The sequence below is a fragment of the Oryzias melastigma genome, linkage group LG14, assembly GCF_002922805.2.
Source record: "Oryzias melastigma strain HK-1 linkage group LG14, ASM292280v2, whole genome shotgun sequence".
Classification (NCBI taxonomy): Eukaryota; Metazoa; Chordata; class Actinopteri; order Beloniformes; family Adrianichthyidae; genus Oryzias; species Oryzias melastigma.
Window position 1 is genome coordinate 22,042,999 of NC_050525.1, and position 20,235 is coordinate 22,063,233.

Sequence of the window (20,235 nt, forward strand, 5' to 3'; positions counted from 1 at the left end):
AATTTTCTAATTGATCCAATATTTAACTTTTTTCTGTGTAATACTTTTTTTTTTTTTTACTTTCATGTCTCTTTAGGCGCTCCCTAATCTGAACATATAATTGAACATCGAGGAAAATTTGAGGGTGTAGGATATACTTTTTTTCCCCAGAAAAGTTGGAGTCCAGTTTCAACCATTTTTTATAGACTAAAATATCCCACACAGAGCACCTGAACGCGCCACGGAGGGAGAACGCGCAGATCTTCATAAAAAAGCCTCCATGTCAGAAGTGAGCGTTTGCATCTCTTTATATCTCCAAACGTATGTATCCGGAATGTTGTCCCCGCCCCGGTCTACACTCCCACCCCAGAACTTCTAAATGAAAATCCTCAAAAGCCTGGTGGTTGTGCGGAGTCAGCGGGAAGTTTGGTGTGAGTTTCTGCACCTCGGAACGCTTTGGCACGGACGCAGAGCGCAGGATACTTCTGCAAGAAGGAGAAGAAAAAAATAATAATAAAATAAACTCACACACGTAAAGATGAGCACGAACGAGAAGAATGACCTGGCGACGGTTATTGTTCCCAATGGGCTCCCCCAGGGACCGAAAAAGGTGGAGGACAGGGGACACTGGGGGACCAAAGCCGAGTTCATCCTCACGGTGATGGGAGCAATCATCGGGCCCGGGAATGTGTGGAGATTCCCCTACCTGTGCTACCGAAATGGGGGAGGTGGGTCAGGAAAATCACTCTCCCCATCTGTTAATCACTTTTTACAATGTTTTCTCTTTTTTTTCTAGGTGTGTTTTTCATCCCTTACCTTTTGTTCATATTCACCTGTGGAATACCTCTGTTCTTCCTGGAGACAGCCCTGGGTCAGTTCACCAGCCAGGGGGGCATTACATGCTGGAGGAGAATTTGTCCACTTTTCCAAGGTAAAAATGAAAGATTTCTATTAAAAATAATTATATTACAAATAAATATAATATTTGATAATTAAAAAAAAATGATATTGCACAGGTTTATCACCACTTTTTTTATGTCTAAATAAGCAAATTTTCTTTAAATGTTTTCATGTAATCTACCTTATAATAATAATAAAAATGTTTACCAGTATGTTTTATTATTAAATACATTTTAAAAATAATACAACAAAAGACAAGAAATGGTGTCACTTGTTGCAATGAATGTTTTAATCGCATCATAACAATCTATTATAAAAGTTAAAATAATGTACCTGTCAGTATTGATGTAGAGAAGATTAGTCATTTCTTATGTAAACATGTTACGGATGCCTTCCACAAAAAAAAAAAAAAAAAAAGGCAGGCGGGCATCCATTTAACAAGCAAGTTAGAGCCTGAAGACATTGTGTACAGTATGTGTTGCTTGTAGAATCTGGTTTTAGTCATTACTCCCAAGACGTAGAGAAGAGTGATAAAAAAAAAAATAGTATAAAAATCTCAACTCTATTTAGAACCAGATGCAGATCAAAGTTCAGTCCTAATAAGGACAAATGTCATTACTGTGTTATGGCCTCAGGGATTATTTAGGTTTGGGTTGGGGTCAAGCAGAACTGTTTATAATTAAGGTTTTTAGCCTCCCCGTCTATAAGAAGTAACGCCTAAAAAGGACAGTCACTTATGTCTGCATGTGATGTATAAATGGTATGCTCCACTGACTTAAAACAACCAGATTAACTAACTTGAACAGTTTGATGTGATATTAGTTTGCTGCTTCTGTCTGGGATGGATCGAGGCAGCTCGTGCCAGGAGGAGTGAATTTTCACCAAGTTGTAGAACAGCAGGTTTATTCATCTTATAAATGGCTCACATATAAATGATCATTTGGTGTGAAAAAAAAACCCAAAAAGAACAGAAAGGCATGGATAAGATGTTAATGAGTTTGTGTGAAAATAATATTTAACAAAAGGCTGGCAGACAGTGTTTGTTGGGATGTAAAAGCGCCTCAGGTTTAGGCTTATTTATGGAGAGATTGAAACCTGAAACCAAGATTTTTATTTTAAAAATAGGAATTAATTTACTTTTCTCCAGTGCTGCCTCCAAACACAAACAGGGATTCAGTGCAAATACTAAATATTTGAGTTCACTCTTTGCCCATGTGGACTGTTTACCAAGTTTTGAGAATTTCCTTTCGGAATAACACATCTTTAAGCCAACACTAAGTTGTAAAAAGGAGTATACACTAATAAATAAACACAAAGTTACACAATTTAGAAGAGATTTGACAACAATAGACAAACACATAGTCTATTTTGGATTTGTTGTAATATGTGTGTAAAAATTAAAATCTTATTTATTATAACATCGTACCAGAATACCTGGATGTGGACATTTTAATAGGATTTCCCTTTAGTGCTGAACATATATGTGTTTTGGTTCACTGTCCATGTTTTAGGTCTATGTCTTTAGTCAGTTGTGTGCATTTGGTCCACTGTCCATGTGTTAGGTCTATTGTCTATGTATTTGGTTCACTGTCTATGTATTAGGTCTATCTATGTCTTTGGTCCACTGTCCATATATTAGGTCAATGTCTTTGGTCCACTGTTTATTCATTTGGCCCAATTCCCATGTCTTAGGTCTATGTCCTTGGTCTGTTGTTTCTGTTATGGCCCACTGTCAATGTATTAACTCGATGTATTTGGGCCATTGACTATGTACATGGTCCACTCTCCATGTCTTAGGTCTATGTCCTTGGTCAACGTTGAGGTTTAAGTCTTTGGTCCATTGTCTATGCATGTTATCCACTGTCCATGTATTAACTCTATGTATTTGGTCCACTGTCCATGTTTTAGGTCTATGTCTTGGTTTCATTGTCTACACATCTGATTCACAGTCCATGTATTAACTCAATGTATGTAATCCATTGTCTATGTATTTGGTCCACTGTCCATGTATAAGGTCTATGTCTTTGGTCCATTATCTATGCATGTGATTCACTGTCAATGTATTAACTCTATGTATTTCGTCCATTAGATGTATTTGGTCCACTCTCCATGTTTTAGGTCTATGTCCTTGGTCCACTTTCCATGTTTTAGGTCCATTGTCTACTGTATTTGATTCACTGTCTATTCATTAGGTCTATGTCTTTGGTCCACTGTCCCTGTATTTGCTCATGTTGATAGATCATGTTGTCTCCCCCTGTCCATAGGGGGTTTTGACAGATTGGTCAACAATAGTTGTCATCTCTTATGTCATTTGTTGACATCAACAACAAAGTCCTAGGTTGCTACGGTCGATGCATTTTTCTGTCTGTGGAATTCCATCATTTTAGGTGCCTTCACATCTCAGTAGCTTGTAGATCCAACTCTGGTAGTATCTACTGGGACATTTACAACATCATTTCGTTTCATCGAAGGGTTTTATGTATTCACTTATTGCTTTTTTCAAGTCCCATCACAACCACACAAAATCTGGACTTGATTTGATCCAGATTTTCTATGTTTTTCACCCAAAATAGGACGACTGGGCTCACACAATTTTTCTTCTCAATAAAATACAGAAGCTGAAGAGTTCATGGTTTATTCAGTGTCTGCAACAAGGTCAATAGCTGTGACTTGAAATTTAGCATAAATAATCATGCTCCCACCACTGTGTTATGCATTTAGGTTCAAACTAATGCCCTTTTGGCTCCTCTGTATGAATTAGAAGGCTTGTGGTTCGTTCAAACACTGTCTTTCAAACCTCAGTTATGTTTACGTGTTTTTCGGACACAGAAGTCTTTCATCGTGTAGCCCTTCCAAACAAACCAGAGTTGTTCTTCTTCTAATTTCATGATTAAAGATGCTTGTAAAGTCTAAGATTATGCTTTTAGGTTTTTTCTGTGTATTAAATTGGTCTGATTTCATGTAAATTTGCTCAGATATCCCCTTTTAGAAAATTGGCTCTTATGTCTTGTGTTTGTGACTAATCTTTTTAATTGGAATCACTGAACTCCAAATTGCTTGAAAATAGTTGTTTAAACTTGCATAAACTGATTAGCAGAGATGAACGCTGTCTAACTTCCAGCAGAATTATTAGTGGAATGTTGGCTTTAGGCTCATGGATATTGATGCGCAAGAAAAATAACTTTTATTTAAATATGCATACCAAATAAAAGAATCAGTTTTAAACAAAAGTATATGTGAAAATTTGCCAAATCTGCAAAAACTGGAGCAAAAGTTATGAAAACGATCCAAAACTACTGAAAAAATTGGTAAATTTGAACACAAAATTATTTATAAAATCAAAATCTGCTGCAAAACACACATTACCCCGCAATCATCATTTAAAAATTAATTTGCATCAAAAATCTCTACAATTTTAGATAATGGCTTACATGGATCACTTCAGATATTTTGTATGTATTTTGAAATCAATTTAACTGCAAAATAGTAGGATTTTAACTCAGTTTTATGTTGTGCAGTAGCAGAATTCTTTAACGGAATATCAAAACTGATGCTATGTCGCTCTTCTTCACAGGAATGGGCTATGCCAGTCACTTAATCATCATGTTTGGCGCCACCTCCTACATCATGATCCTCACATGGTCTTTCTTTTACCTGTTCTCCTCCTTCAGTTCAGACCTGCCTTGGGCCTCATGTGGAAATGAGTGGAACACAGGTATCCCTGTGAAGTTCCCTAATTTTTCTTAAATGTAGCAAAACAATATAAGGTACTGTGTGAAATAACACAAAAATGTGCATTTTAAAATGTGAATTTTCTTTTGTGTTTTTTTTTTGACAGATACTTGCTTTGACAGCAATCTGAATAACAGCCAGTTCAGACACAACAGCACTCTTCCAGTTGTGGAGTTCTGGCAGTAAGTCTGAAACCAAGAATGATTAACTGGATGAATTAATTACTTCTGATTCTACATGATCTGATTTGACTTCTGATTTAAACTCTCCTGTCCTCGATCGTTCTGGATCTGCACCACATCCCATTCATTTTTCTTTCCTCAGGCGTCGAGTTTTGAAGGTCTCAAGTGGCATTGAGGATGTGGGCAGCTTGAGGTGGGAGCTGGTCTTGTGTCTCATCTTGAGCTGGATCATCTGCTACTTCTGCATCTGGAAGGGAATCAAGTCAACTGGAAAGGTTAGATTTGTTAAACCATTTTTAAATAGGTTGCCAATGGAAGAAAAATTACTGACCAATTTAACCTCAATATAACCGATATTTTAAATGTTAACAGGGGGGTGTTGGCATAGAGTTTGAGTTCTAGAGAAAAAAAAACTGTTAAGTCTGTTGATGTTAGCTTTTATAACTCTCTGTCCCATATAGGATGTTTTTCAATCTGTGGTGATGTTACTGAGCTCTTATGTCCAGAAGAAAAAGCGTATTTCTGTTCTATTGAAAGTGCTCAGGGTCTATCTTGTTCTCAGTGGCGAGCCTGTCACAGGATTCTCATGTTCCAGGGGATGTTCCCAGAAAACAGAGAAGAATTAGGCCATTTCTGAAAAAACTTCAGCTTCACACTTCTTTAATATTTTGTTCAGTTTTATTGTGTTAAAAAAGCACAAGTTTATAAATTGAATGTTTCAAAGTGATTCCCAGAAGAGATATCAAACCAAAATGGTAAATGGTGTATACTTGTATAGCGCTTTCCACCCTCCTTCGAGGGCCCAAAGCGCTTCATAGTCACAGACCCATTCACCCTTTCACACACATTCATACACTGGTGGTGGCTCCGCAAAAAAAAAAAAATACAGGCAAAAAATTACTTGAAAAAGTTAGCATGTAATTTATTCCATACCACTAGACCTCTTTAATCTACATCAGTCCTCATCTTTATTAGCCATATAGTTTTTACTGCATTATACATATGTTTATATCCACACAGCCAGAGCATTCTTTTACTCCAAAATGTTGTTTTCTTACATTCTTTGAAGGTTTTATAGCATAAATTGCTGCTAATTAAACACCATTTCCCAAAATATTAAAAAGAGTTTAATCTAAAACAGTGTATTGAATTTGTGTACAGAGAAAAAACCATCGGGGGGAGTCAATTCATCATGGTAAAGGTGGTTTGAAAGCTGTAATTAACTTATCAAAGATATAATTTAATACATTATCTAAGTAAAAGTTTATGTAGCAATATGCCTCCAAGAGTTCATGAAAATAGAACTCTTGGAAGACTGAAATCTGGTTTCTGTGAAGCCTTTTCTGTAAAATAAATAACTGTAACCTTTACATAATTGAAGTACATTCTTTATCAGTTGTTCATGCAGATATTCTATGTTGTAAATTTGAATTAAGATCTTTATTCCAGGGAAACCCAAAAGCTCTTTTCTTTTAAACTTTTACAGTGTTATTTGTTAATTTTCTTTAGTTTGTACATTTTGGGTAACGATGCCATAAAAGTAAAAGAATAAATAGAACACAATTTTAAGAAGAAAAAAAAAACAGCAGCGAAATATGACTTAATGGGTTCTCTATTGACAGAAAATAGACTCACCCTGATTTGTATATAAATAATTCTTGATTTGTAACTCATACATTTTGTGCCTTAGTGCAAACATTACAAAAAAAAAATACAATTCACACATGAACAACTTAAAATTACAACAGCTTGAAACTAACTTTACACAAAAATCTTTAAAAAAATGTAAATTTTAAAAACTTAAAACAAACTTTTCATGTCTCAAAGGTTCATGTGTAAGTGATGCATTTAAATGCTGCTAGAATGCTGGGTCATCATAGTTTTCTTGTCAGACACTTTGATTGTTAATATCTGGTGAAAACTTGAAATGTTCCCATTTTCTTGAACAGATATGCCCCGATAATTAAAATAAAGAAGTCTAAATATATGTTTTTAAACACTCCACACTGAAGTTACTCGATTTTTTTTCGCTCCCTCGGGGCTGCGCTTTCCCCGCAGCGCCTTGGCTGTGGAACTCTTCCATGAACAGGTGGCGCGAGGTCCTCCTCAACACCCAGAGAGCAGAGATAGTTGATCAGCTTTACGTCCCACTCCGCTCCCTGGGTGTTGAGAATTGGAGCAAAGAGTCCACTCCCTGGGTGTGAAGATCGAATTCAAGAGTCCGCCCCCTGGGTGTAGAAAATCGGAGTGAAGAGTCCACTCTCGGTGTGAAGAATGGGAGCGAAGAGTCTGCTCACTACGTGTATAGAATCAGACCGAAGAGTCTCCTCCCTGGGTGTGGAGAAGTGGAGCGAAGAGTCCACTCCCTGGTTGTAGAGAATCGGAGCGAAGAGCCCCCTCCCTGGGTGTAGAGAATCGAAGGGAAGAGTCCGCTTCCTGGGTGTGGAAAATCGGAGTGAAGAGTCCATTCCCCTCAGTGTGGAGAATCGGAGAGAAGAGTTTGCTCCCTGGGTGTGGAAAATCAGAGCGAAGAGTCCGCTCCCTGGGTGTAGAGAATCGGAGCGAACAGTCCGCTTCCTGGGTGTGGAAAATCAGAGTGAAGAGTCCATTCCCCTTAGTGTGGAGAATCGGAGAGAAGAGTCCACTCCCTGGGTGTAGAGAATCGGAGCGAACAGTCCGCTCCCTTAGTGTAGAGAATCGGAGCGAAGAGTCTACTTCCTGGGTGTAGAGAAGCGGAGTGAAGATTCCACTCCCTGGATGTGGAGAAGCGGAGTGAAGATTCCACTCCCTGGGTGTAGAGAAGCCTGTCTGTGACTGCCTGCTTTCCCAAGTTAGCTTGGCGTTGAGTTGATCAACTCATCTCTACCTTGCAGCAGAATCCCCTCCCTGTATAGAGCAGGAACAGGTAGCGCCAGGTCCTTCTCCACACTCAGGGAGTGGACTCTTCGCTCCTATTCTCAACACCCAGGGTGTGGAGAGGGACGTAGGGCGAGACTCCCTAAATCCCAGCTAGGACCTTCCTGTGTGGAGGTTGCATGTTCTTCCTGTGCATCCGCGGGTTTCTCCCACTATTCTCCAAAACATGCTCTAAATTGCTCCTTGGTGTGATTTTGTATAGGTGTGTGTTTGTGTGGCCCAGATATAGACTGGTGACCTATCCAGTGTCTACCCAACCTACACCCAATATTACCCAAGTTAGGCTCTGGCAACCCCGTGACCGCGGAACGGATCAAGACGGTTAAGAAAATGGAAGGATGGATCTGCAGTTGTTGCTTTAAGCACAGTCTCGCTTTCAAAACAAGAATCAACAGTTTCTGTGCATGGTGAATAGACATATGAGAGACACAGCTTTAAGGCTAATGGTCAGGGGACTTTTTTTTTAGGCCAAAGAAGGATTAACCTGCCAGTAGTTGTCACACACCTGACTGTGTTAAAATACTCTACATTTAACCCAAACCCCCGGAGGCAGCAGGGAGCTGCAGTTGCAGCTGCACTCACAAAACCCATTTGATGGTTTAAGCCTTTGCACCATACTGAGCGCCAGGCAGGGTTGTAGTTCCACATGTTGGACCCTAGAAACTCATCAAAATAATCTTGTGTGAAGATAAAGAATAAGCATAAAAACCTCTGACTTTAAAGTCAGAAAAAATATAAACTCTTTGAACTGTGTCTTGATGATTACTTTAAACTAATTTGTGATTTATTTCTGTCTGTTCACTTATTCACCAAGGAAGGGCAAAATAAGATACACAAGAATAAAAAGAGGACCCTGAAAAATAGACGTTTTTGATGAATAAACCTTCAGCTTTTCCTTAAAAAAAAGAAGAAAAAAGTAAAAAGTAGATTTTTTCCCCTCTACTTTTGTTTCAGGCGGCCTACTTCACAGCCACATTCCCCTTCCTCATCCTGTTTATTTTGCTCATAAGGGGTGTTACCCTGCCAGGGGCAATAGATGGGATCATCTACTACCTGTATCCTGACATTTCTCGTTTGTCAGATCCGCAAGTAAGTGCATGCACCCCTTGTTTAGATTATATCTATATGCCTAAGAGAGTGTCTTACTGTACGCTTGTTCGCCTTCCTCAGGTGTGGATGGATGCCGGCACTCAGATCTTCTTCTCATATGCCATCGGTCTCGGCTTCCTCACTTCTCTGGGGAGTTATAATCATTACAACAATAACTGTTATAGGTACAGACAGTTTTCTCTTTTAGGTTTCTTCTTTTAAGATTTGTGTAAAATGCAGTATTCCAATTTTGTTAAATAGCAGGTAGATACATTTTTTTCAGGTATTGTTTGTAGATTTGAAGATCTGATACAATAAAGCTAAATTCTTATCTTAAGAAAGAAAAGAAAATTAAAAAAGTAAAATAATTAAAGATTTATATCACCATTGTAAAAGAGCATTTTTTCAGAGTTTGTAAATTTATGGTTGCTCAAATATTTTCTTTTTGTTCTTTCAGAGACTGTTTCTACTTATGTTTACTGAACAGCGCCACCAGCATCGTTGCCGGTTTTGCCATTTTTTCTGTTCTAGGATTCATGACATATGAACAAGGTGTGGACATTTCTGAGGTGGCAGAATCAGGCAAGTGGATGCCCAGTTTCATTCACAGTTTTTGTGGAATTAATTTTTCTTGTTATTTAACATTATAATACAAAAATGTTTTCATTATTTTAGCTCAGAACCATTTCAGACAAACTTTTAAAGTCTAAAACAACTTTTAAAGTGTTTAAAAATGAATACAAAATTAGCTAAATACACATTTTTTTTTATTTTTACTGCTATGGTAGCAAAACTTCATATTGACATTTGTGTGAAAAAAAAAACATAAAAGACGAAGCTTTGTAGATTAAAAACATACAAAACCTCACAAGCTAAAAGACATAAAAAACAAGAGCAAGTACCACATAAAACAATCTTTACTTGGGAATCTAATCTATGCTCCACAACAAAACTTTAAAACCGACTGACTGACCCCCGACCTATTCATCTAGATACCCTGTTAAATCGCTACAACCCAACCTCGAACCACTTTGCCCTTTTTATTGCTCCATGTGGACATGGAAAATGTGTGAAAATGTGGAAAACAGTTTCCACTTGTGAATTTTCCTAAGAAGAAAAACAATTTCTTCATTTCATTCAATAATGAGGCCATTGTTCCCTTGGATCAGAAGCTTTTTTTCATGTCCTACAGTCTATTTTTTTTTTTAGATCTTCACAAACACTCTTTTTTGGATTGCAATTGAAATATTTAGTAAAAGCTATGTTGGCTCCCATCCAATATATTTAAAATATCTGACAGTACTTTAACCCTACACCTAAATAACATCGTAATTCTTCAACTGTTTACGTCATCAATGTGAATCAGTGGATTCTGATGCAGAGAAAAGCAGCTTTTCATAATGGTTTTGCGCCAACACAATACTACTGTAAAAAGTTGCTTTTCTCTATTTCAGAATTCAAGAATTAAGGTTATTGTCAAAATGGATTAAGAGTTACGAAAGCAGAAAAAACACTGAAGTTAAAACTCTTGTAATAAAGGATTGAGTTGATATTTTATCAAACTTCTGCAGTTGCCCAAATTTGACTGCCTCCAAAAGGTTTGTTGTTGTTAATTGTTTGTAATTTTGTGTGTATGTGTTTGTAGGCCCAGGCTTGGCTTTTATTGTCTACCCACGTGCTGTAGCTATGATGCCTATGCCTCAGGTGTGGTCAGTGTGTTTCTTCCTCATGATCATCCTGCTAGGACTGGATAGTCAGGTATCTGCTAAAATATCACAATCAATCAACAACAAAAAGAAGAGTATAAAATACTTCATTGTCATCCTATGAACCATTTCTTCCAGTTTGTTGGTATGGAGTGCGTGATGACATCACTGGTTGATCATTTCCCCAATTACCTGCAAAAAGGCTACCGGCGTGAGATCGTTCTGCTTATAATCTGCTGTTTCTGCTGCCTGCTGGGACTCCCCATGGTCACTGAGGTTTGTGGAACTCAAAGCACAACTGCCAGGTTGTTCATACAAGTATCTTCCTCTCTGTGTGACTAACAAAGGTCTTCTTTTTGCTCTTCTTATTATACCTGTGTACTTATGCCTCATGTGTAACAGATGTCAGACCATCCTCAGGGGTGCAGACAGTTTGCTTCAGCTGCACCACATTCCCTTCATTCACTCGGCTCTCTATTGCATTGAGTTAACTTAGCGTGAGCAAAACCCATCATTAAAATACTGTGGTTTGCACCTGTTGCCCCTTGCACAACCAGTTTAAGTAACCCACCTGTAAAATACAAATAAGATAGCATGTGCTATAAATATACCTTTTGTACCAAAGAGTAAATTTTCAGTTATTTAGCCCTTGGCGCACTTCTGTCCACCTTAATCACGAGGTATCAACAATTATATTATCTTCTTGAGGATTTCCTTAGGATTCTTTTTTTCTTTTGACTTTATGTCTTAAATAGTCTTTTTGTTTTAACTTCAGTTTAAAGTATTTTCAAAGATTTTATTTTATTTTCAACTAGAAAATCCAATCCCTTTGAAGATACTTCCCCCAGTAAACTTCCATCTCGAATTGGGGAATGCAGAAAACAACTCAAACTGCACAAGAAACTATAAACTAGTGATAATTCTTAAATAGCTACTCTGATCATCTTGGTATCTATTAACAAAACATCCCAAATAGTTTTTTAATTATTAGCCAAAATTAAAAAAAAAAACTGTTTTTTTTTTTTTGTTTCTGCAGAGCTGTAGTAGTTATTTAGAAATTTGTCTCTGAATTGTGGGCGTGACCGATGGCATGAAGACACCCCGCCCCTGTCGGTCACCCATAACTGAGAGCTCTCTGTTTACATGCTCTTCCACTCGACGCATTCTCACTCCCAACTTGTCCCAACAGCCAGCATGTCAAAAAATGACAAGTTGGGGACACGTCAAAAAGTGACGCGTAGGGGTCAGAACCATATGTCCATATATAACGAGTTGGGAGTGAGAATGTGTACTCAGACGGATCTAATCATCTACATCCCACCCAGAGTATTTTCTATGTCACAAATAAGTAATTTTTCCAACTGCATTTTCATTCTTTAGGACATGATAAAGAAATAATCAGAAATCCAATTTAATCTTAATTTTCCTAATAAATATCCTCCATCATCAGAAAAATGCCACAAGAAAATGTCAAAAACATAAAAAATGGGATTTAAGGTTACTGGTTAATACTTTTGGGTCACACTAAATATACCCAAAGTGTGTTCCATCCAGAGCTGGACTCCATTCCCTGTCAAAATGAGCAGTCCTCTAATCCCAACACAAACTCATTCATAAAGCGTTGCCTCTGCCTCCTGAGAGTTCTGTTTGGTGTCTAAGTATCTTTCATAGAAGTTAAACGATGAAGTATTTCTCTGTTAAGTAGGCCATTCCTATCCAGGTTTCACTTTCATCACATAGATGAGTGATAAAGTCCTCTGGCAAGCAACCGTCATTTTTCAGTGTCAATAATAAACATGGGCTGGATTCTGTGTGCTGTAAACATTAAAGTTGCTTCTGAAAAGTTTGGCATTGATGTGTATAGTTAAACTCCTCTGGGAAAAAAGCTGGACTAGCAGTAAGTTGCTCACACCAGCCCTGAAGCAAAGTGACTTGATTTGTTTAGCTCTGACCATGTCTTCACATTTTGATAAGTGTAAAGGAAAATAATAAATAAGGGGCAGAACTTGTGTTCCTTAATATATTTTAAACAACTTTTTCTCCGTTGCATGTTTTTTGATGGGTAAAGTTTAAATTAACTTTGGGGAATTTGTTATTAGGATCCCAGGCTGACTTTTAAATTCTATTTTCTTTAAAACGATTGTGACCACTCCAATAAAAATTGTATTTTTGGTGTTTTTAACATTCTCTAGTGGACATTTTTCTTATAATAGAGGATATATAAAAAGAAATATAATCTCAAAATTGCATTTCTAATTTTTTCTTTATTGAAATAGCTGTAAATTAGGAAGCATTAAAGAGTGTGGTTTCAAAAAGAGCTTATTTGTGAAAGGAATTACTCAAATAACTTTTTTTCCGCAGTAAACATAATGATATAAATTGGTTTTATATGTATCACTCCACACTTCAACATAATAAGTGAAATAACGCAGTAAAATTGACCATTATAGCCTAACATTCCAATATTCCAAACAAATACAATTTTAGCCACTTTACTTCTAATATAGGAGTCTTCCAAGACAAATTTTGTCCAAAATAACCCCAATTTCAATAGATTTAAGAAATCCTTTTAGTGGAGCTTGAAATTAAATCAGTTTGGAAACTTCTCCTGGTGATCAGTAACTCAGTGAGCAAATTAAATCCATCTTAAAAATAGTCCTATTATTGTTTTAATTAAAATAAAACACTTAAAATGCTATAATATGGGGAAATTGTACAAAAGATGTGAGTATTTACTAACTTATCCTTTAACACATCACAGTTTATCACCACTATAACAATGTATTACTTTCTAAAGCTAAATAAAAGGGCTTCAAACTCCTTGAATGTTCCAGTTAGATATTGAACATTTCATGTAACTCACCTAAAAAACAAGAGGACTCAATCTAAAATGTAACCTTTTTTTTTGCAAGCGTTGGTTAATTTTGTAATATCAATGTTTATAAATTCCCTTAGTCCACATTATTAGTACTTCTTTTCAAATTATGGAAAAAGATCTTTGTATCTGAGCATTTAATGTTGTGAGTTTTCCATTTAAAATACAATTTATTGCAAAGTAATGTAGAGGGATCTACAAAGGGGTTTCTTCCTCATGGATGAGGAGTGCCATTAACAGCCAGGTGCTGCTAATCAGCTCCACATGATTACCTGATTAGCAGCAGGTGTGCAGCTCTTTGAAAGCATTTTGCTGCTCCGTAGCGTTCGTTCACGAGAGCGTTATGCAGTGCCCCAAGGGAGCATGAGCAGTGATATAACTTCGCAGTGAGAGCGATGATTCACTTGTTAGAAGAAAAACCAACAAAAACATTTCTCATGCTTCAAGGGAAATCCAAGCAGCTTTTGCTCAACAGGAGACTGCCGTGCTTACAGAAACAAAAAATTAGATCCTTATCTAAATGAGAGACTAAAGAAAAGGTTTGATTTACCGACAACAGATTGAAAAGGCGTTAAATATATTAATTTAAAAGGTATTCTTGACAGCAAGATTTAGCTTTGAAACCTCCTTTTATCATTGCAAAATTAACAATTTAATTCATTAAATAGGAGGGGATATTTACTACATATTCAATAAAAAGCAAAAAAATCAGAAAATTATGAGGGCTTTTAAAAAACATTATCTTAACACTATTTGAACTTCTAACTGAATAAGGATTTTGAGAATAAAAGTAAAGTTACTGAAAATAAAAGCAAACAAATTCAAACAAGTGTTAGGTACATGGGTGAGGGTATTTAAACTGGGGGGGGAGGATTTTTTCACATAAAAGAACGAGAATAAAAACCCTGTAAACCTTTTGTCAGAGACTGTTCCTCAAAAATAAAAGAGAAAAGTGTCATGGAAGGATTTGTCTGAGCTAATGGCCCTGACGTTTCCAGAGCCGATGCTGTCTTTTCTTTAACTAGGGTTTGTTGTCTATAATTTTGTACTTATTTGTTTTCTTGTTCAGGGGGGTATATACCTCCTTCAGTTGTTGGACCATCATGTCTGCAGTGGAACCACTCTGCTGCTCCTCTCCTTCTGTGAGTCCATCAGCATTGGCTGGGTCTATGGTAAGCCACAGAAATTAGAAAAACATCCATAACTTGTTTAAATTTTCCAAAATGACCTTCTGTTTGACTGTATTGTGATCTAAAGGTGCAGACCGTTTTTACAACGACATCTCCAACATGATTGGCTACCGCCCACATATATTTATGAAATACTGCTGGAAATACATCACCCCCTTTGTCTGCTTTGTAAGTTATTTTCTGCTTTCTCCGTGTAGAGCTTGTCAGATAATAAAATACATCCACTTTTTATTAGTGTCATGTAAATTTAACTGTTCAGCTGCTTAGTGTCGCTTTAAACTTGTCTCCTTCCATTACAGGGGACCTTCATCTTCTCCATTGTGAAATATTCTCCTCTGAAGTTCAGCAGCACTTATGTTTATCCACTGTGGGCCAACATTCTGGGTTGGTTCATTGCCACAGTTTCCCTGTTGCTTATCCCGCTGTTTGTGTTGCTTAAAGTTATCCAGGGGGAAGGTTCTCTGCGGCAGGTGAGCATGAGCCATTGTGAACTCTATGTGAAAGTGATAGTAAATACAAAGAAAATAGTTTATTTAGCAAAGTAAGGACTCAGAAAAGTATTTAATGTCAGGTCCAGCGGTTAGAGGAGAAACTGAGTTTGATGGATGTTTTTGAATTTTGTTTTATGCTGGAATGAGTTTGTCATGTTTGAATAATCACAAAGGATGGATAAATGCCTCTCATGGAGGCTCACTGAGCAAACCATTCTCATTTTTCTGTTTTGGTTTGATATTGTACATTACAAAAAAGAAGCTAAGAAGTATATATAATGACAATATTAAGAGAAAAAAACAAAAAACAAACAAAAAAAAACACTTGATTTGTTAAGCAAATAAGTCGGTTGGATCTGGGTTCTACTTTTGCTTTCCCTTCAAATATATCAGATGAAGCACACAAATTTCTCTTACAAAAAAGATCACTTGCAGGAAACTGAAACAACAGGAATATATTAATTTTAACTATTAAAACCGAAACTTTAAATTTCCCTTTAATTTAAAAGGTGCGATGAGGTTCATGGCTGGTGAGGCACTGACGTCATCAGTCAGATTTACAGACAGATGAACCCTACAGAGCAGCTTATTTACCATTTGATTGACAACAATTAAAGTATATTGTTTAAAACTTCATTTCAACATTTTTCTTCTGCTTCCAAAGTGTAGCATAAGGAAAAAAAATCACAAATTGTTATTATTGACTTACTTTTGCTTATGAATGAAGTCTGTGTGCAACAATCTGTTTGTAAAAGTTTTCCTTTTCTTTCTTCAGTTTTAAAAGTCTGTCAGTCTCAATGAAGATCACTTTCAGTGATGTGCCTCTACCAATTCCTAAGTTTAGATGTGTAATCCTCCACTTAGAAAATTATTTTAAACAATATTGTAGAATTTCTGGAGGGCTGCACATGACTTGCTAACTAATTCTGTTATTCTCTAGCCGCGGTGTCACATTCTCCGGGCTCACCATCGCCCTCTGCCTTGAGGCATGTGTGCTGCGGGCCTCACCTGGTGTATTTCTAAAGAGCATTTTTAGCAGATAAGAAGACTAAGTCAAAAAAATGGTACAAATGTAATCAGACAGATGGCAAGAAATAGAAAAATAAAGTAGTTAAAGATAACGCGTGTTTTATGATGATAGAACGAAACGGTACAGAAGCAGCTCCAGTCAGTGTGTGCAGCACCCGCCTATTTCTCATTTAATTTATATATTTTTTCTAAGTTATACTTTGCAGGTGAGGTACTGACACCCCTGACTTTAATGCTCTTTCTTTCTTTCTTTGCTCAGCGTTTGTTTCTGCTCTGCCAACCCGAGGCCGACCTGGACCGCACACAACCACCTTCTGGTCAGGGAAGCATTGGCTCCTGCTCCCAGACGGAGCTCAAGCCCCTCACCCAGAATGGGGAACTCAGACACCTTCAACAATTTAACTGCACGGTGGACAGTTGTCCTGTCAACTAGTTCCAGTGTCAGCCGTTATAAACTGCTGTCTTCCTTTGCATGGAAAAATCTTTTCTGTGACAAAGATATTCTACCTGAACAGGAATTATCCACAAAGACAAATAATTTTATGTGCAGTTCTTGCAACTCTCCCATTTTATGTAAATTAGTGTTTTATATACTTTTTTAAAAAATATGTACAGTTTAAATTTTGGGAACTCCTACATAAAAAAGTTTCCACATTCGCATATGTCATCATGGAGCTTTGTTAGAGAAAACAAGAAATATTAACGATTGGGTTGCACAGAAATAGGTAACGGAAATGTTTTTTTTTTCTTGCTCCTCACATTCTTCTGTATGGTTCCTCACGATAACGGTAAGCATGGGACTGAATGAAAGTTGACTGAAAATTAGCAAGTGAAAAAGCAAAAGTGAGATAAAAGATAAGATTAAACCTTGAAATCTGGGCCCAATTTAATATAATATTCTGGCATTGAGTTGCTTCACAAATAAACAGTTTATCAATTTTTACAAATGCATTGTGGGAAAATCTGTCATTCCTAAAACTTTTCTAAATAGTGTTATCTTATAATCTAATTATGTTTTAATTGATCCTGGGAAATCCCGACTAAATGGTTCCCAAATGTGGCTGAAACTGATCCTTCAGGGATTAAATGTGCATAAGAAGTGCACTTTTAAATGCAACTCTGGCACACGTAATGTAAATACGCAACAATACAGGACTGAGAATCGGAAATGTTGACAGCTGAAGCAAAGGACATCATTGTGGAAGTAATGCTTTAAATAATCCTGGTTCATGTGAGACGGAGTGAGGATTCAGTGGGTTTTATCTAAGCACTTAAGTTCAGACACATGAGTGGAAAGATGTTTCTCTCATGTTTTGGTGTCACTTCTGCACAACAGATGTGATTGATAACCAGTAAAACAGATAGTAGGACTAATAAACTTCTCTACCACCACCTAAAATCAATAAGACATTTGAGCCAGTGTGGTTGAAAGCAACCAGACAGACTTTCTGTATGGCTTCAAGCGCATTCATGTACGTGCAGCCTTTGATCTCTGATCACCAACAGAAATCTAACAAGTTCTCACTTTCACACAGCAGTCAAACACATCAGTTCATGACTTGGGGCAAAAACGTATCTGCTCGGCAGTCACGTCTCTCCCGCTGGTTTAACACGTGGAATCTCTTTCAAAAGCTGTCAGCCTCCTTCCCTTTAAACTCCCAACCTCTCCCGTCTCTTTCAGGCTTGAGCAAAGTTGACACAGATGCTTCTGAGCAGCATTCCGCATTAACAGTATCCCAAACACGCCCAGGATAATGAGCAATTACTCACACAAGGTGTGAAGAAATTTTCCGAGCATTTAAACTGATCAAATGTGACTATGAGAATCCCTCTTGTGCTGTGAAGTGGAGCCAAGAGGCTCACAGGTGACTGCACCAGAGATGGGATCACTCAGGAGCCGTAAATCACATGTTATTAAAAAAAAAAAAAAAAAAAAAAAACTACCTTTTTTAATTCATATTTTGTTAATATGTTATGAGCTGCTTCATAATTGTTGACACCACTTTAGAGTCAAAATGACTTGATGCGCCTCTGTGTTTGGGTGAAGGGTTTCCAAATCACTTTTATATCTCTGTATAAAACTGGTATTCCATTCATGTTCTTTCTGAAAGAATTTCAGCTTTGTTGCTGCTTCAGTGTATGAATAAAAAGAACATTTACCAGAACATTTTCTGATGTTTTTTCTTATAAACTTTTATTCCAAAACAAACTTAACCCTTGTGCTATCTTATGGGGTCTAGATGACCCCACCTTTATGTTGATGTGTGATCCCTCCCACGACAAAGGTGCATTTTATGTCTACCATCAACTCCAATGAATATTAAAAAATAAATAATTGAAATAAAAATATTTCAACTCGCTGTCTTGTGGGGTCCAGATGACCCACTTTTAATGTAAACATGCCTAAGATAGCACAAGGGTTAAATTAGTGTTTATGCCCTTGTAAAAGAAAAATAAATTAAAATATACAAGAAAAAAAAATATATATTACTATCAGCAACAAACATATATATTCCTTATATTATATTTAGCAATGTATGAATGAATAACCATATTTTTTTAAATTGATTTATATATATTTGAAATCCATTGGTGAACAAACTCTTTAATTTTTGCTTGTATCTTTGTTGATAAAGTTTTTGCTCTCTTTACGAAATAACTCAAAATCCAATTTTTAAGCCTATAACATATGGAACACACATCACTGTATAATACTTCATGTAACTTTAGATGTTGTTGACTGTAATACTAAATGACTATTTAAATCACCAAAAAATGTGTATGTAACTATATATATATATATATATATATATATGTCAATTTATTGTAGAACATTTCAGTATACATCACAATATATTGCGTAGTATATTACAATATATGAAAATGGCAATATTTGCAGTATTTTATTACACTGACAAATATATTATTTAAATATATGTAATATACTGTCAATACATTATTACTAAATATATTGAATAATATAATATTTTATGAGGACAATTAATCTAATTTTGAAAGAATGTCTAACTAGATAATACTAACCTGAATTCATTCATGCATCAAATATTTTGGTAACCACACTGATCCAGATGTGGACATTCATATTAAAATAAAATCCACACAAAACAAGAACAAATCTAAAAAATAACATGAGAAAGCAAATATTTGAGAAACAGTGTTTATTGGTTTTTGCAGTTGTTTGACATGAGGGTGTAACAATGTAATAACTTAAAAAATAAAATACCGGAACATGGATTTACCAAGTATATGGCAGACTGAGCACAAGAGTTTTGGGTGTAAAACCAATGAAAATATACAATTTTGGGTGTTATTTTTGAATACTCCCTTAAAAATATTTATACCTTTTTTTAATAAAAAACCTTGGTTGTAACTTTTAATTTGTAACAGCAGGTATCAAAATTCTACCAAAAACAGCCTCACATCAACAGTATGATGTGTTTGTTTCACAATAAATGTTTAAATAAAACAGAAAGACACATAAAAATACAAACAGCCAAGTTTTAGACAAAAGGTTTGGTTTAAAACATGGAAAAAACAGTGGGCTAAAATTTGAATTATTAAATAAAAGACAACATATCACAAAGCTACAATGACTGGGCATGTTTCCTTTTCTTTATGGAGCTTGAGAGAGTCTATAAAAGAGCTGACGAGCTTGAAAGAAAACCTGAAAGGATTGGCACTTCTCTTACAAGAGTTTGAGGAGAGAACAGGTTCACAAAAATCATATATAAATGTCTCTGTTGCTGCATTGCAAGATGGTCTGGAGTGTGTGTGTTTGTGTGTACAGTTTTTGTGTCCACTTCAGTCCACCTCTGTGAGGCCACATGGTCTCCTGAACTCCTGTCCTCTTTCATGAATCCACTTGTTTGACACTGATAAAGGAGGAAAAAAAGTAATTAAATCATGTGTGAAAATAAATGTGATACCAGAATAAAATATTACAAAAATAAAGGAAAAAGTTAACACAAGGTTGTGTTTTTCACAAGAGAGCGTTCTCAGTGTTTTCCTTATTCTGGATACATTAAAATAAGACATGGTTAACATTCAAAAACCGACGCTGTACAGCAGGGGTCTCAAACTCAAATCAGCCGGGGGCCACTACAGGCGGCGTCTAGTTGAGGCCGG

At 36.5% G+C, this 20,235-nt stretch overlaps 2 protein-coding genes across 3 annotated transcripts in view; one reads left to right on the forward strand and one right to left on the reverse strand.

The window, feature by feature from the left end:
* The first annotated feature begins 50 nt into the window (after window positions 1-50).
* Window positions 51-18,256, forward strand: LOC112143018 (sodium- and chloride-dependent GABA transporter 2). Its single transcript, XM_024266743.2, has 14 exons — window positions 51-707; window positions 776-910; window positions 4,454-4,594; window positions 4,718-4,793; window positions 4,936-5,068; window positions 8,664-8,798; window positions 8,880-8,983; window positions 9,256-9,380; window positions 10,444-10,556; window positions 10,643-10,780; window positions 14,449-14,551; window positions 14,637-14,737; window positions 14,869-15,039; window positions 16,349-18,256. Exons 1-14 carry the CDS (start codon window positions 518-520, stop codon window positions 16,520-16,522), a joined length of 1,839 nt encoding a protein of 612 aa, XP_024122511.1. The 5' UTR covers window positions 51-517; the 3' UTR covers window positions 16,523-18,256.
* Window positions 18,257-19,251: 995 nt separating this feature from the next.
* Window positions 19,252-20,235, reverse strand: part of p4ha2 (procollagen-proline, 2-oxoglutarate 4-dioxygenase (proline 4-hydroxylase), alpha polypeptide 2) — a 25,432-nt gene continuing 24,448 nt past the window's right edge. For both annotated transcript variants that reach the window (XM_024266547.2, XM_024266548.2), the window contains one exon: window positions 19,252-19,982. In XM_024266547.2, the coding sequence (XP_024122315.1) occupies window positions 19,912-19,982 (71 nt within the window). In that variant the 3' untranslated portion in view covers window positions 19,252-19,911. The remainder of the gene's footprint in view (window positions 19,983-20,235) is intronic.